This window comes from Phaenicophaeus curvirostris, chromosome Z (assembly GCF_032191515.1).
Source record: "Phaenicophaeus curvirostris isolate KB17595 chromosome Z, BPBGC_Pcur_1.0, whole genome shotgun sequence".
Classification (NCBI taxonomy): Eukaryota; Metazoa; Chordata; class Aves; order Cuculiformes; family Cuculidae; genus Phaenicophaeus; species Phaenicophaeus curvirostris.
In genome coordinates this window covers 53,789,526-53,802,058 of record NC_091431.1, presented here as the reverse complement: position 1 = coordinate 53,802,058, position 12,533 = coordinate 53,789,526, and the positions used below count along the sequence as shown (strand labels likewise).

The 12,533-nt window shown below is 43.0% G+C and overlaps 1 protein-coding gene across 6 annotated transcripts in view; it reads right to left on the bottom strand.

Moving 5' to 3' along the window:
• ADAMTS6 (ADAM metallopeptidase with thrombospondin type 1 motif 6) overlaps positions 1 to 12,210 on the bottom strand; it is a 143,307-nt gene extending 131,097 nt beyond the window's left edge. For 2 of the 6 annotated variants that reach the window (XM_069879852.1, XM_069879855.1), the window contains exons 1-3: positions 11,983 to 12,210; positions 7,319 to 7,702; positions 6,199 to 6,563 (exon numbers count right to left, since the gene is read on the bottom strand). In XM_069879852.1, coding sequence (XP_069735953.1) covers positions 6,199 to 6,563; positions 7,319 to 7,415 — 462 coding nt within the window. In that variant the 5' untranslated portion in view covers positions 7,416 to 7,702; positions 11,983 to 12,210. Of the gene's footprint in view, positions 1 to 6,198; positions 6,685 to 7,318; positions 7,703 to 11,389; positions 11,605 to 11,982 lie in introns of those variants that run through there. The other 4 variants (XM_069879856.1, XM_069879853.1, XM_069879854.1 and 1 more) reach the window with 4 other exon arrangements.
• Positions 12,211 to 12,533: the final 323 nt, after the last annotated feature.

The window sequence follows — 12,533 nt, the reverse complement described above, 5'->3', positions numbered from 1 at the left end:
GGTTTTACGACTGAGGAAAAAAATTGTATTCGATTACTGTGTTCTTGAAGATGAAAAAAATCACAATCTGGACTGAGACAGTGCATCATGCAACCTAAAAAGACATCCTAAAACTAGGACAGGGACAGCTTATATACTGTTTTCTGCATACTTGGTCTATACTGCAAATACATGTGAATACTGGAGAGAACTCCAAAGAAACAGAACTGGAACACTAAATCCTTTTCAATATAAATTCTCATCTTTATAAATTATTTTATAAATTAGGCATTACTTTACATACAATTAAAAAATACCACACTACATGCAATCTGTAATCTATAAAAGCAGATGCATTCCTTATGGTAGCATCAGCTTTCAAATGAGCTAATTTAAGAGGAATATGAATAATTTGCACATACGTGAATTTAGGAATACTTGTAAAAAAACTTGAAGACATGAAGTCTTCCAGCAAAATAATTCCTCCTTTAACCAAGTAAAGTCATTCTTTCAGCCTACGGCCCACTTCTTGTGCTTTTCTTATCATTTCTGTTTAGACAGAGACATCTGTGCTACCCAGCACAAATGTTATTCAGGACATGGAACTTCCCATGCCATGGAAATACTTGGCTTTTTACATTAAACACTTCCTTGGAATCACAGTAGCCTCAAAACACGATTTAACCTCTCATTCACTTTCCTAATAATAACCACTTCCTATGCATTTTGAAGTACCTCCCACTAACGGGTTTTTCAAAATGAGAAAATCTACAAGTAGAAAACTTGTTTAAGCATGTAATTAAAAACTTTGACACCTGGCAGAGGACAGAGGTGGGCCAGGATGCAAGAAGTTTGGTTTCCGTTCAATTCCACTACAATAAGTCCAAAATTTTTCTTCTTTTAGACTGGCTCCCCTAAGAATTAGACCAACAACTTTCACTTGAGGTGAAGTTCTTCCCTCTTCAACCCATCTACCACTGTTTCTGCTCTTATTTCCTTCAGTACGACATAGTCAGTTTAGGCAATGCCTCAGCCTTCTTGCCTTGCACCTGATGTCCAAAGGCCCTAAAACACAGCTTCCCGCAGGCTCTTTCATGAGAAAAGAGGACAACCTACAATCCAACCACAAATGTAACATCCACTAAAGAAAATATAAGTTTGGGAGCCAGCAAGCCTGACGGACAAGACCTTCAATTTCCTCACATGACTGCTCACTGGATTATAGAGCTTTCCTCATAACTTCAGACAATTTATAGCATAATCGGGGCCCAGCAAAAGGAAACTTCAGTAAGTAGCAGCATGTAATTCTGGGGTACTTGGTAATGAGAAATATAGCAGGAGAGGCTGAAAAGTGAAACAGGGAAATGAACTGACAGCTCATCATTTTTGTTTTAATGAAACTGACAGGAAGCCCTCCTTACACTAGAGCTCATCTCAGATACTACAAGGATTCTTCAAACTCATATAGGTTATGTTAATTAGATCATGGTCTCACCTGACCACCCTGAATAACTAAACAGAATAACTCAAAACATTTACTAAGAGGAAGAAATTGAACTCATTTGGTAATACTGAAGCCTAACAACAGAATGCTTCGATTTTGCTTGTGAGCAACTCTTACTGCTAAAGAGTACTACTTGTTGTAGAGTCAAATTAGAACTACTGGCTTTGAGAAAGATATTAATCGAGGACTAGGCAGAACATGACTGGCAGTCTCTGACAGACCAACAATCAGACTGGAAAACACAATGAGGGCCTTAAGCATGACATCTTGAACTATCATTAGCTCTCAAACAAGGAATATTGTCTTTGATATTCACTGCCAATTGCTTTACTAAACATGTTCTAACCAGCAGCTGTATAACAAAACATTCATCAGTAGGAATCATTTAAAAATAACTCTGTGAAGGATTTATTTGAATGGAGCAGTAATTCCCATAGTCAGTGGCCTGGAAGGCCCTGCCGAGACTGAATGACAAAGGAGTTTATGGCAGAAGATGCTGCCCACTTGAGCCTACTGCTGCACCCCTCTGCAGGACTCCTGCCTCTCTGTGAAAAGAGCTTTGTGTCACCCCTACTGCTTCTAGAACCTCACATGCTTGTGACTACACCTTTCTAGGAAATGCAGTCGACACTTGTAGTCCCAAGTAGATGCGTGACTATGAAGAACTAGAGTGCCAATTATGGTATGCCAGACAGGATTAAGGATGCCTTAATACCTGGAAGAAATACATAAGAGCTGGTGACAACAACAAGCACTGAAGACAATTCAACTCTATTGTGGAGTGCTTCCCAGTTAACTTACAAGCACTTAGTCAACATAATGACACCTAGAACCACAGAACATCTGATATCACTCCAGCAAAAGAGTATACCTGAGGGCAGAGGGAAAACATACAGCAATGACAATGCTGAACATCACCTCAGGGTGCAAGACACAAATCAAAAGGTTCTGCTTCACCACAATACTTTCCATTATGCTAAACTCTTTGAAGAAAAGAAATGCCATGAAGAGCAAAAGATAGGCAAGCTAATAGGAAAATAAGAACTTTTTCCTGCTGCATCCCACTCTTGTTCTCCTAAGATGAAAAGAAAATAAGAGCAGGCTAAGGCAAAAGTAGGTGTTGTTTGCCCACCCCCGGCTAAGCTCATAGAGGAACTGAAGTGGGAGCACCATGGCACCTGATGGCAGCTTCCAAGGGGGCCAACCAGTCTGTGCCTCAGCTAGCAGAAACTCTGGAGATAGAGACATGGAGCGTCTTTTAAAGAAGTGAGTCCTGAAAGCAGAGATTTGGTCTCCATAGTATTTTTAACTTTTCTCCATTTGGTCTCCATAGCATTTTTTTTCAAAATTAACTCAAAATTAAAATGATTGAGAGTGTCAATCAAGGGAGCAGAACAGAGCTGGCAAATATTTAAGGATGCTTTCCAAAAAGCGCGAGAGTGCTCAGTGCCCAGACGTAGCAAATCAGGCAAGAAAGTGAAGACACCAGCATGGCTGAGTCGAGACCTGCTGGTCAAACTGAAAAGCAATAGAGAACTGCACAGTGCAAGCAAGAATAGGGAACGTGGAAATTGTATAGGGATGCTGCCCAGATGTATGGGGATGAGGTCAGAAAGACCAAAGCACAGCTGGAGCTGAACTTGGCAAGAGAAGTAACGACTAACAAGAAGGGCTTCTATAGGTACATCAATCAGAAGAGAAAGGTTAAAAGAGAATGTGTCCCCACTGACAGTTGAAAGTGGTGACCTCATATCAACAGACAAGGAGAAACTGAAGTACTTAACATTTTTGCCTCAGTCTTCACCAATAACCACTCTCCTCACCCCTCCTGGGTCAATGGACCACAAGACGGCGACCAGGGGGGTAAAGCCCCTCCCACTGTACAGGAGGATCAGGTTCGTGACCACCTGAGGAACCTGAACATTTATAAGTCTGTGGGACCTAATGAGATGCATCCCAGAGTCCTGAGGGAATTGGCCGATGTGGTTGCAAAAGCCACTCTCCATGATATTTGAAAAGTCATGGCAATCAGGAGAAGTCCCTGGTGACTGGAAGAAGGGTAACATTGTGCCCATTTTTTAAAAGGGTAGAAAAGATGACCGTGAGAACTACCGACCTGTCAGCCTCACCTCTGTGCCTGGGAAGATCATGGAACAGATCCTCCTAGAAGACATTCTAAAGCACATGGAGGACGTGGAGCTGATTAGAAACAGACAGCACGGCTTCAACAGGATCAAATCCTGTATGACCAACTTAGTGGCCTTCTATGATGGGGTGACCACATCAATGGTCACAGGAAAATCAACAGATATAATCTATTTGGACTTTTGCAAAGCCTTTGACATGGTCCCCTACAAGATCCTTCTCTCTAACTTGGAGAGATATGGATTTGATGGGTGGACTGTTTGGTGGATAAAAAAATTGGTTGGATGGTCACATTCAGACAGTAGTGGTCAATGGTTTGAAGTCCAGATGAAGACCCATGACAAGTGGTGTCCCTCAGGGGTCCGTACTGGGACCGGTGCTGTTTAATATCTTCATCAATGATATTGACAGCAAGATCGAGTGCACCCTCAGCAAGTTTGCCGCTGACAACAAGCTGAGTGGCGCAGTTGCCATACCGGAACGATATCATCCAGAGGGACGTGGACAGGCTGGAGAAGTGGGCCTGTGAGAACCTTATGAGGTTCAACGAGGCCAAGTACAAGGTCCTACACATGGGTCAGGGCAATCCCCTTCAATACAGGATGGAGGGTGACGTAATCGAGAGCAGCCCTGCAGAGAAGGACTTGGGGTGCTGACTGATAAGAAGCTCAACATGAGCCAGCACGAGGGCCCAAGAGGGTCAACTACATCCTGGGCTGCATCTAAAGAAGCATGGCCAACAGGTTGAGGGAGGTGATTCTGCCCCTCTACTTTGCTCTTGTGAGACCTCGCCCAGAGTATTGTGTCTAGTTCTGGAATCCTCAACATAAGAAGGATATGGAACTGTCGGAACAGGTCCAGAGGAGGGCTACAAAGATGACCTGAGGGCTGGAGCACCTCCTATATGAGGACCGGCTGAAAGAGCTGGGCTTGTTCAGCCTGGAGAAGAGAAGGCTCCGAGGAGACCTCATAGCAACCTTCCATGAAAGGGGCCTATACGAAAGCTGGGGAGGGACTGTTTACAAAGGCTTGTAGTAATAGGACTAGGGGCAATGGGTATAAACTGGAGAAGGGCATATTTAGGCTATACATAAGGAAGAATTTCTTCACCATGAGAGTAGTGAGGCACCAGCACAGGTTACCCAGGGAAGCTGTGGCTGCCCCATCCCTGGAGGTGTTCAAGGCCAAACTGGATGGGGCCTTGGGCAGCCTGATCTAGTGGGAGGTGTCCCTGCCAGGGCAGGGGGGTTAAAACTAGATGATCTATAAGGTCTCTTTCAACCCACACTATTCTACAATTAGTTTCTGAGCCTTAATAACTGTGACAACAAAGTTAGTATATGGGAACAGCATAACCAAACTGAAAATTGTACTAAATTTAGACATTTCTGCTACAAGTCTGCATTAACAAAACCGTGATACCACACTCAACTAAACACTTTTACCTACATTTCTTTGAAAGTGTTCACTTAGCCCTGGAAAACCCCATTAAACATCTTCCTCAAGAGTGCTCCAAAATGTTAACCTAGTCTGTATCAGAGATATCACAAGTAGCTGAGTTGTAATGCAACCTACATACATCTGAAGCAGGAGGCTTTTGTTTGTAAATAACATCCCAAGGTACATTATTCAATAGCACTTCCAAGGATAAATAGGAATTAGTTTAGCAAATCTGTGTAATTTTTTTTTTCCCTCCGAAATTACTTAGATCTGTCTATTCCTAACCAGAAGACTGACCAGTGTTCTACTATAATTGAAACTAGAATGAATAATCATTACATATATATTTTTATTAGAGAGATTACTAGTTCTTGATTTATTATTTACCAGTCATGCCCTTCTATTTTAGTATTTTGTTACTCAATAGTCTGGTTTTTATTTATTTGCAGTTTTTTTTCTAATTTCTATTACGAAGAATAGAAGCCTTTTCCCACGCGAATACTACTGTCGTGTGATCAAGAGACTAAGATGAGAATTTCTAATCCTACTTTTAAATGCAACTGTTTCCAATTTGTAAACAAAGTAGTTCTCTAAAAAGGTTAATAATTACTTTCTGATGGGAGTACTTGCAAAGGATCTACTTTCCTCTTCACTGTTTGAATTTAGAGCAGTGAAGACTTCTACACCAAGCAATTCCTATTTTATGTCATTTACTCAAAGTTTCTAAACTCAGATTCTAAAAGACAACAAGCAGGTGTTCAGTTCAATCAATGAATCAATGAATCATCCCAAAGGATCCACTGTTCCCTCCTCTCCACCTCTTAAGCTCAGAGCATTTTTATAACCTCTAAGGGTCTCTTCGCAGCCCTAGTGCAGACACTGTAAACAGTGAAAATGTTGCCAGCCAAAGAACTACAGAATTAGGTCTTAGTACTTACAATTAAGCTTGAAAAACTGATGGCTACTTTTCCCCAGAACCCAGATCAGGCTTAAGGGGTTTTCTGCACCCTCCTGTCTGTTTGCTTCCCGCAGGGACTCAAAAAACTGAAAGATATGCCAATTAAGTTCTTCTTCTGTAATTTAAAAGGGACAAGCACACTATAATACTAGAACATGTAACGTGCACTTACCAGACCATTGCAGTTGCTTAAGGCCACTTTAGTTGTACTGTGTTGGTTTTGCAAATATCCTGTGTAATGACAGTGGTCTAAAAAATCGTGCTTCCATTGCAGTCCATCTTTCCCCCAGTATTCTACTGTAAAATGTCTGGACACGAAATCTGTGTTGAGAGTCAGGTTTAAATGAAAGTGCTTGCCATAGGCAGAAAGTTTAAAAAATAATTTAGATGCTGCCAGTTCTTGGTCATAAGGGTCTGTGCTCCTCCTCCTTCTTGAGGGTTTAGGATTTTTCACAGTAAAGCTGAGGAAGGCTCCATTTTGATCAACCCTTATTGGGACTGTTAGTTGGTAGTGTTCAAGGTAAGACAGGAATTCCTCTTTGTAATCACAAGGTAAGACAGTCCAGGGAGTAGTGGGCATAGAAGAAAAGAAAATATAACAGGAAACAAGTAGTAGCATAAACACAAACCGTACTTGGCTAAATCTCACCACCCTCATGAGTAAAAGTAATTTTCAAGTAAAAGCAAGAAAAGACATTTTACTAAACACAATAAAATCTTCTTTTCTTTCTTACTAAGTCAAGAAAATGTGTTCAGTTTCCCATTAATTTGATGTCACTGGAAATACAAGAGTTTTTAACGACATATCTTCTCTTATTTACCCAAAATATTTAAACATTTAGGGCTAAATTTTAACCTAAGTAGGACATTCTTCCCAGTGATAACATGCAAAGACAAAAGCTATCATATCCACCTGCAAGAATAAAAACAGTAATAATGAAAAGTATTATATTGTAAAAACACATGGAAGGCTTTTCATTTCATTGAAAAACTATAAACGTCAATGGATTCAAGTAAGATTAGATCCTTACTTCCTAGTCTGAAAAGTTATGTCAAGTGCTTAAACTCTTATCAAGTACATTTTACTAGATTTAATTCGCAAGGCTTTCCTACAGTTAAAAGTAGACTGAAGGAAATTAAAACAAAATATTTATTCCAATTTGCTGTATTTAAACTTCCGTGATAATTAACTAAATGAACTCATTCATTATAGAAATGTGGCTTAGAAAATGCTACCCAAATGCAATGCCAAAACAGACGCTTCTTGTCAGCTACAGAGGTTGGATCCCTACCTTGAGAACTATATGAAAGCCTGTTGTCACTGTGAAATTCTGATGAAACCATGACTAGGCTCAAAATCCATGTCCACGTCTTCCAAAAAATTTCCATAATTCAGAAAAATAGAAAGCGCACTTTTTTTTTTCCTTTCTTGGAGAGCTACCTGTGTGCTACAGAGTTAATTCCACTCCAGAATCGCAACATAACAGGTATATTTATTTTATGTTACTTCCAAATTAACTACTGGACGTTCCACTTTTTGACAGGTATTCTTTTCCAACAGCCTGTATTTTCTTCTATATCTGCAGTCATTTTCTCAATTCAAAATAAGTATTTGTAAGATTCCTTAAGATATCAGTAAGATGTTAGACTGGATAGTTACTGCTCCATTTCTTTCCCTGAAAACAAAAAAAGAAAATTAGTCAAGCCAAATTCTTTCTACTAAAATAGATCTATACTGCAGAACACTAAACCATCACAGTGAACTATGTAACACAACATTTTGAAATAACATTCAGATGTTGTCACATTTATGGTCCGAAGTCACAGCTTTACAAAACCATCCATTACCATTAACCTTGAACAGCAAATCCACACAACTTGAGATGCACATATCAACTTTATGTTAAACAGGCATAAGGATTTATGAAAGTAAACTTTCTTGTTGCTCAAATACCATGTTCAGACTCGTTCCAGCTATAATCAATGCTATGCACTCATTGATTTCAGCAGTGAATAACAAGACCCAGTACACTGGTAGGCAAAGGAAGCACCTGGGAAAGAATCCAGAGTACAGTTATCCGGTATTTCTGCAGCATGTATTTTGTTATTACTTGGGCTTGCGTTCTGCCTATGCAAGCAGAATTCTCATTCACTAAAATAGGAATGCTGTATATTCTAATACCAAAGAATAAATTTCAGTATCTGAAGCTATTCCTAATACACATTCAAATTTTTCAAGTATTTGTTGACAAAAGTGTTTTGTATATATATATTTACTACAATTTGATGTAGTAGAATATATTCTTATTTTGCAGGTCACGGGACTCAGTGAACAAGTTACTTTTTCAGGGTTTGGGGTTTTTTTCCCAGTTAAAACACTATTGCTCTAATACTAGAGAGCAGCTCTAGCTGCAGCCAGGGATTAAATGGAAGACCTATGCAGTCGACTAACAGTCCAGTACCATGGGATACCAAACCATGTGTTGCGTCAGCTGGTACTAATCAGTCCTCTAAAGCACTTCAGCACACCTGTGCATAGAGCAAACTCTGCTGAGTTTGGAAAAACAGAACAACTAAGAAAGGAAGACTGTTTAAAAACAAGTTTCCAAAAGTCCACAAAGTCACTTACACATGCACTTTCTAAAACCCTGGGAATGATTTACAATATCCATTCAGACAGCAGGATTATTTGTAAATGTTAAAAGATTTGTTGCATACCATCCCAAGAAAAATCAAATTCATGGAAATCCGATTTACCAACATTCCAGTGAATACTAGGAAACTTGTTCGCCAATTTAAAACACATTGAATTATTACTGTGTAAATGAGGTTAATCTCATCATTCCAATACTTACTTTTTAAATATCTTCCAAGACAGCACACAGGATTTAATTAAGTTTTTAGAGGGAATGACACTTTGTAAATATACCTTGGGATTAGCAGTATTTTCTTTTAGGGAAGCATAAGGATTTAGTGATGCCACACACATGTGACAAAGCCTCAAAGCATATTAATAAAATACCTGGCGGGACCTTCCGTATAGCTCCTGTATTTTCTAGCTAATACTCAGTTGCAGCTTTTAGACTTTTACAAGTTTTGAAGAGACATAATCAACTCTTCAGCTACTTTAGTACACTAAATAACTTTACCTCTAATCTGAGAACCTCAAGTTTCATATTGCTGTCATTGAATCATGCTTTACCTCTGTCTGCTAATGAGTTGCCTTCTTCTCCTTGCATGGATAGTTAGAATCTGATACAAGCACCTCTTGACACTTCCTGATAAGCAGCTCAACCTATTTGGGTTACCTCACTCTACATAATTCAGTTTCCAGATGCTTGAATACTTCTGTGATGTTTTTTTTTTTTCCCCTGAATCCTTTCCAATTCTTCAGCATCCCCTTCCATGCACTGACACCAGAACTGGACACTGTAGTCCAGTAATGGCTCGTTACTGCCATATATAGAGGTAAAACTGCCTCACAGCTTTTATTGAGCCAAAAAAAATGGTAATGCGGAGATGACGTTCAGTCTGTCAGGCTGATAATAAGTTCTCCTAACATTAAGATCTCCTGACACTGTAGTACCCAAGGAACTAGGTAGCTTAAAATACTGGACGTAGACAACAGAACCCATTATTGAGACACGTGGTAGGTGCTGGTCAGTGACCAACAGTCACCCACGTGTAGTATCTTTGCAGAGGCCTGTGTGAAATGGAGAGCTTGAGCACTGATACGAGTAGACCACACATAGTTATATCAACATTCCAAATTAAGGTGTAGTAACAGACAAAAGATAAAGCACTTGGGTAATACATAGATATAGTAATTCCAGGACAACATTTGGTAGGAATCTCGAAGTGTTTAGAGACTAGAGTCTTCTTTATTTTCTGTCTTCCTTGGCAGCATTCACAGAGCATGCCACTTTTGACTGTTCTCAAGATGACATTTGACCAACACTAAGCTCACACCAAGAAGCACATCCTTGGTCCCGTGGTGGAACTACACCCTCTGGTAAGCACAGGTGTGGTTTCACGTCCTCCTGAGCCACTACCGAAAAGCACCACTCCTGCCCGATTTCTTCACTCTGCCAACCATCAAAGTACAAGATGTTTTTCAAAATCTAGGATGCCAAAGACAAAGTGGGTGCATGGCACCCGCATTTCTATGGCAGCTCTGATGACAAGAGCGACCGTTACCATGAGCTTCCTACCCACTGAAACTCAACGAGGAGAAAAAAAAGCCATCCTGGAAGACTCTGGCACATGAAGTGGATTACGGAGGGCGACTAGCCAAGTCACCTTGGGAGCCTCCATCAAAGCAACGGCACCTCGGACAACCACAGCATCACTGAAAACGAAGGTAGCTTCAGTTTCGGGGCAGGCAAGCCGCCAAGAGACCGCGATATCCCTGGAGCATCCTCGCACCGCGGCACCGCCGGGCTCCGCCGCCCGGGACCCCCGGGAGCCCAGACCCCGCGGCCCCATCCGAGCGGTTGCTAAGGGAATGGGAGGGGAGAGCGGGCATCAATCACGCCGATTCAATCACAGGTACCGGGCGTCGAGGGGCTTCAAAAGCCGGGGAGGATTAGCCGCGCCCCGGGGAGCTTCCCCGGGAGAAAGCGGCGACGCGCCGGGAAGGGCTCGGTGGAAAGAAACGGGGCCGGGGGGCGGCGGGGAGGGCGACGCGCACGAAGGGGAAGGACGGCTCCTCGCTGCCCGGGAGTTCAGCGCTTCGCCGAGGAGCGGAGCCGCCGCGGAGCGCGCCCCGAGGTCCGTCCCGGGGCTGCCCCAGCGGCGGGGCAGCTGTCACCGCGCCGCGGGGCGAGCAGGGAGGATGCGAAAAGGCAAACGCCACCCCCCTCCGAAAGGTCATCGGCCCAACACGTAGGCACACGCGGAGTACAGACGGCACGTCTGCCCGCACAGAAAAAAAAAAAATTAAAAAATTAAAAGAAAAGTTTAAAAAGTTAGTGTTGAAACAAGTTGGAGCTCACCAGACACGCAGCCCCCCCAAAGAAAATTCAGAAGGAAAAAGGAAGAGGAGGGGGGAAAGAAGAAAAAGAAAGAAAGAAAAAAAAGCCCTCGTCCCTAGGGAGGCTGAAGGGAAGAGTCTGGTTGCTGTGGTAGGGTTGATCCTAAAGTTAACTTTCAGCAGCCCATTTCCAGACAGCAGCGCTGAATCTATTTGGATAAAACGCGTGTGACCCAGACACTTGGCGTTTGGCCCAAACGCGTTGCACCGGCAGCCCAAATAAAAACAAGAGTCTGACTCGCCTCCTCTCTCTCCGCTCTTGTACAACAATGAAAGAAAATAAGGAAGGCGAAATCGGCACACAGATCGCCGGGGAGCAGAGCTCACTTACCTCCTCCCACCAAACAAAGTCCCTTTGAACCCCGCAGACAGACACACACCGATAAACGCGGCTCCGCGCGGTTAGGAGTCTGGCAAATCCCAAGCGGCTCCGAGTAAATCAAAACCACACGCTTCCATCTTCCTAATGAGCCCGGGGAGAGCCCGACATCCCCGCCGAGCCCCGGACCCTCCGAGCCCCGGCACAAAGTCTGCACTTGTCCGGGCGCCCCGAGCTCCAGGCGATCCGCAGCGGGTGTGGGTTGTGTCTGGGCTTTGGGGGCTGCTGCTTTGGTCCTCGGCTGTCGTTTGATTGGCTTTTTTTTTTTTTTTCTCCCTCTACCAACGATTTAGTGTTAAAAGCTTGAAAAAAATCCAGAAAGAAATGCACTGTTGGAGACCGTACTTCGTAAATCACTGCTCTTCGGTTGAAAATCCTCGCATCCCCTTCCCCCATCCTCAAAGGTTTCTGTCTGAAACTACTCCAAATTACCTCGCCTGATACGATATAAACCTCCCCCCGCTCCCCAAAAGCTCTGCACGCACCATTATTCGGGACACAAGAAAAGCAAAAAGTTTCATCGAATAGCGTGAAATCTTCCTTACCGTTTTCATCTTCAATTTCTGATATAAAGTAAGTTTCAAACAATAGAGGTTGCACAGGACGGTTCCCGTATTCCTCTCTGCTTTTCCCCTCTGTGCAAGCAACCATCAGGGTTCTATTCTCCAAACAGAATCAAATTCTCTACCCTTCCTAAAAGGGGTTTTCAGAAAACGAGTTGGCTTGGCAGGAGGAAGGATGCCATCAACCCACCCAACCTATCACCCTGCACATTTTGTCTTTCCAACAAAAAAGGAGCGGGGGGTGGGGGGGGGAGGAAGGAAGGAAAAACAGGCTTATATTGGGATGGGGGTGGGCGCCCTCCTCTTGAGCAGCCTCCTCTGTGCAAAACACCATGTGAATATCATCTGAGTCGGGGGGGGGGGAGGAGAGAGGGGGGAGCGAGAGACAGAGGAGGGAGGGAGGGGGAAGAGGGAGGGAGAGAGAGAGAGAAGGGGGGAACGGTGGGGGGGAAGCAGGCAGAGCAGGAAGGACTCCGGAAAATTTGGTTGAAGTAGCCCCAGACCTCCTCTCGCTGCCGGCCCCCGGCCAAGCC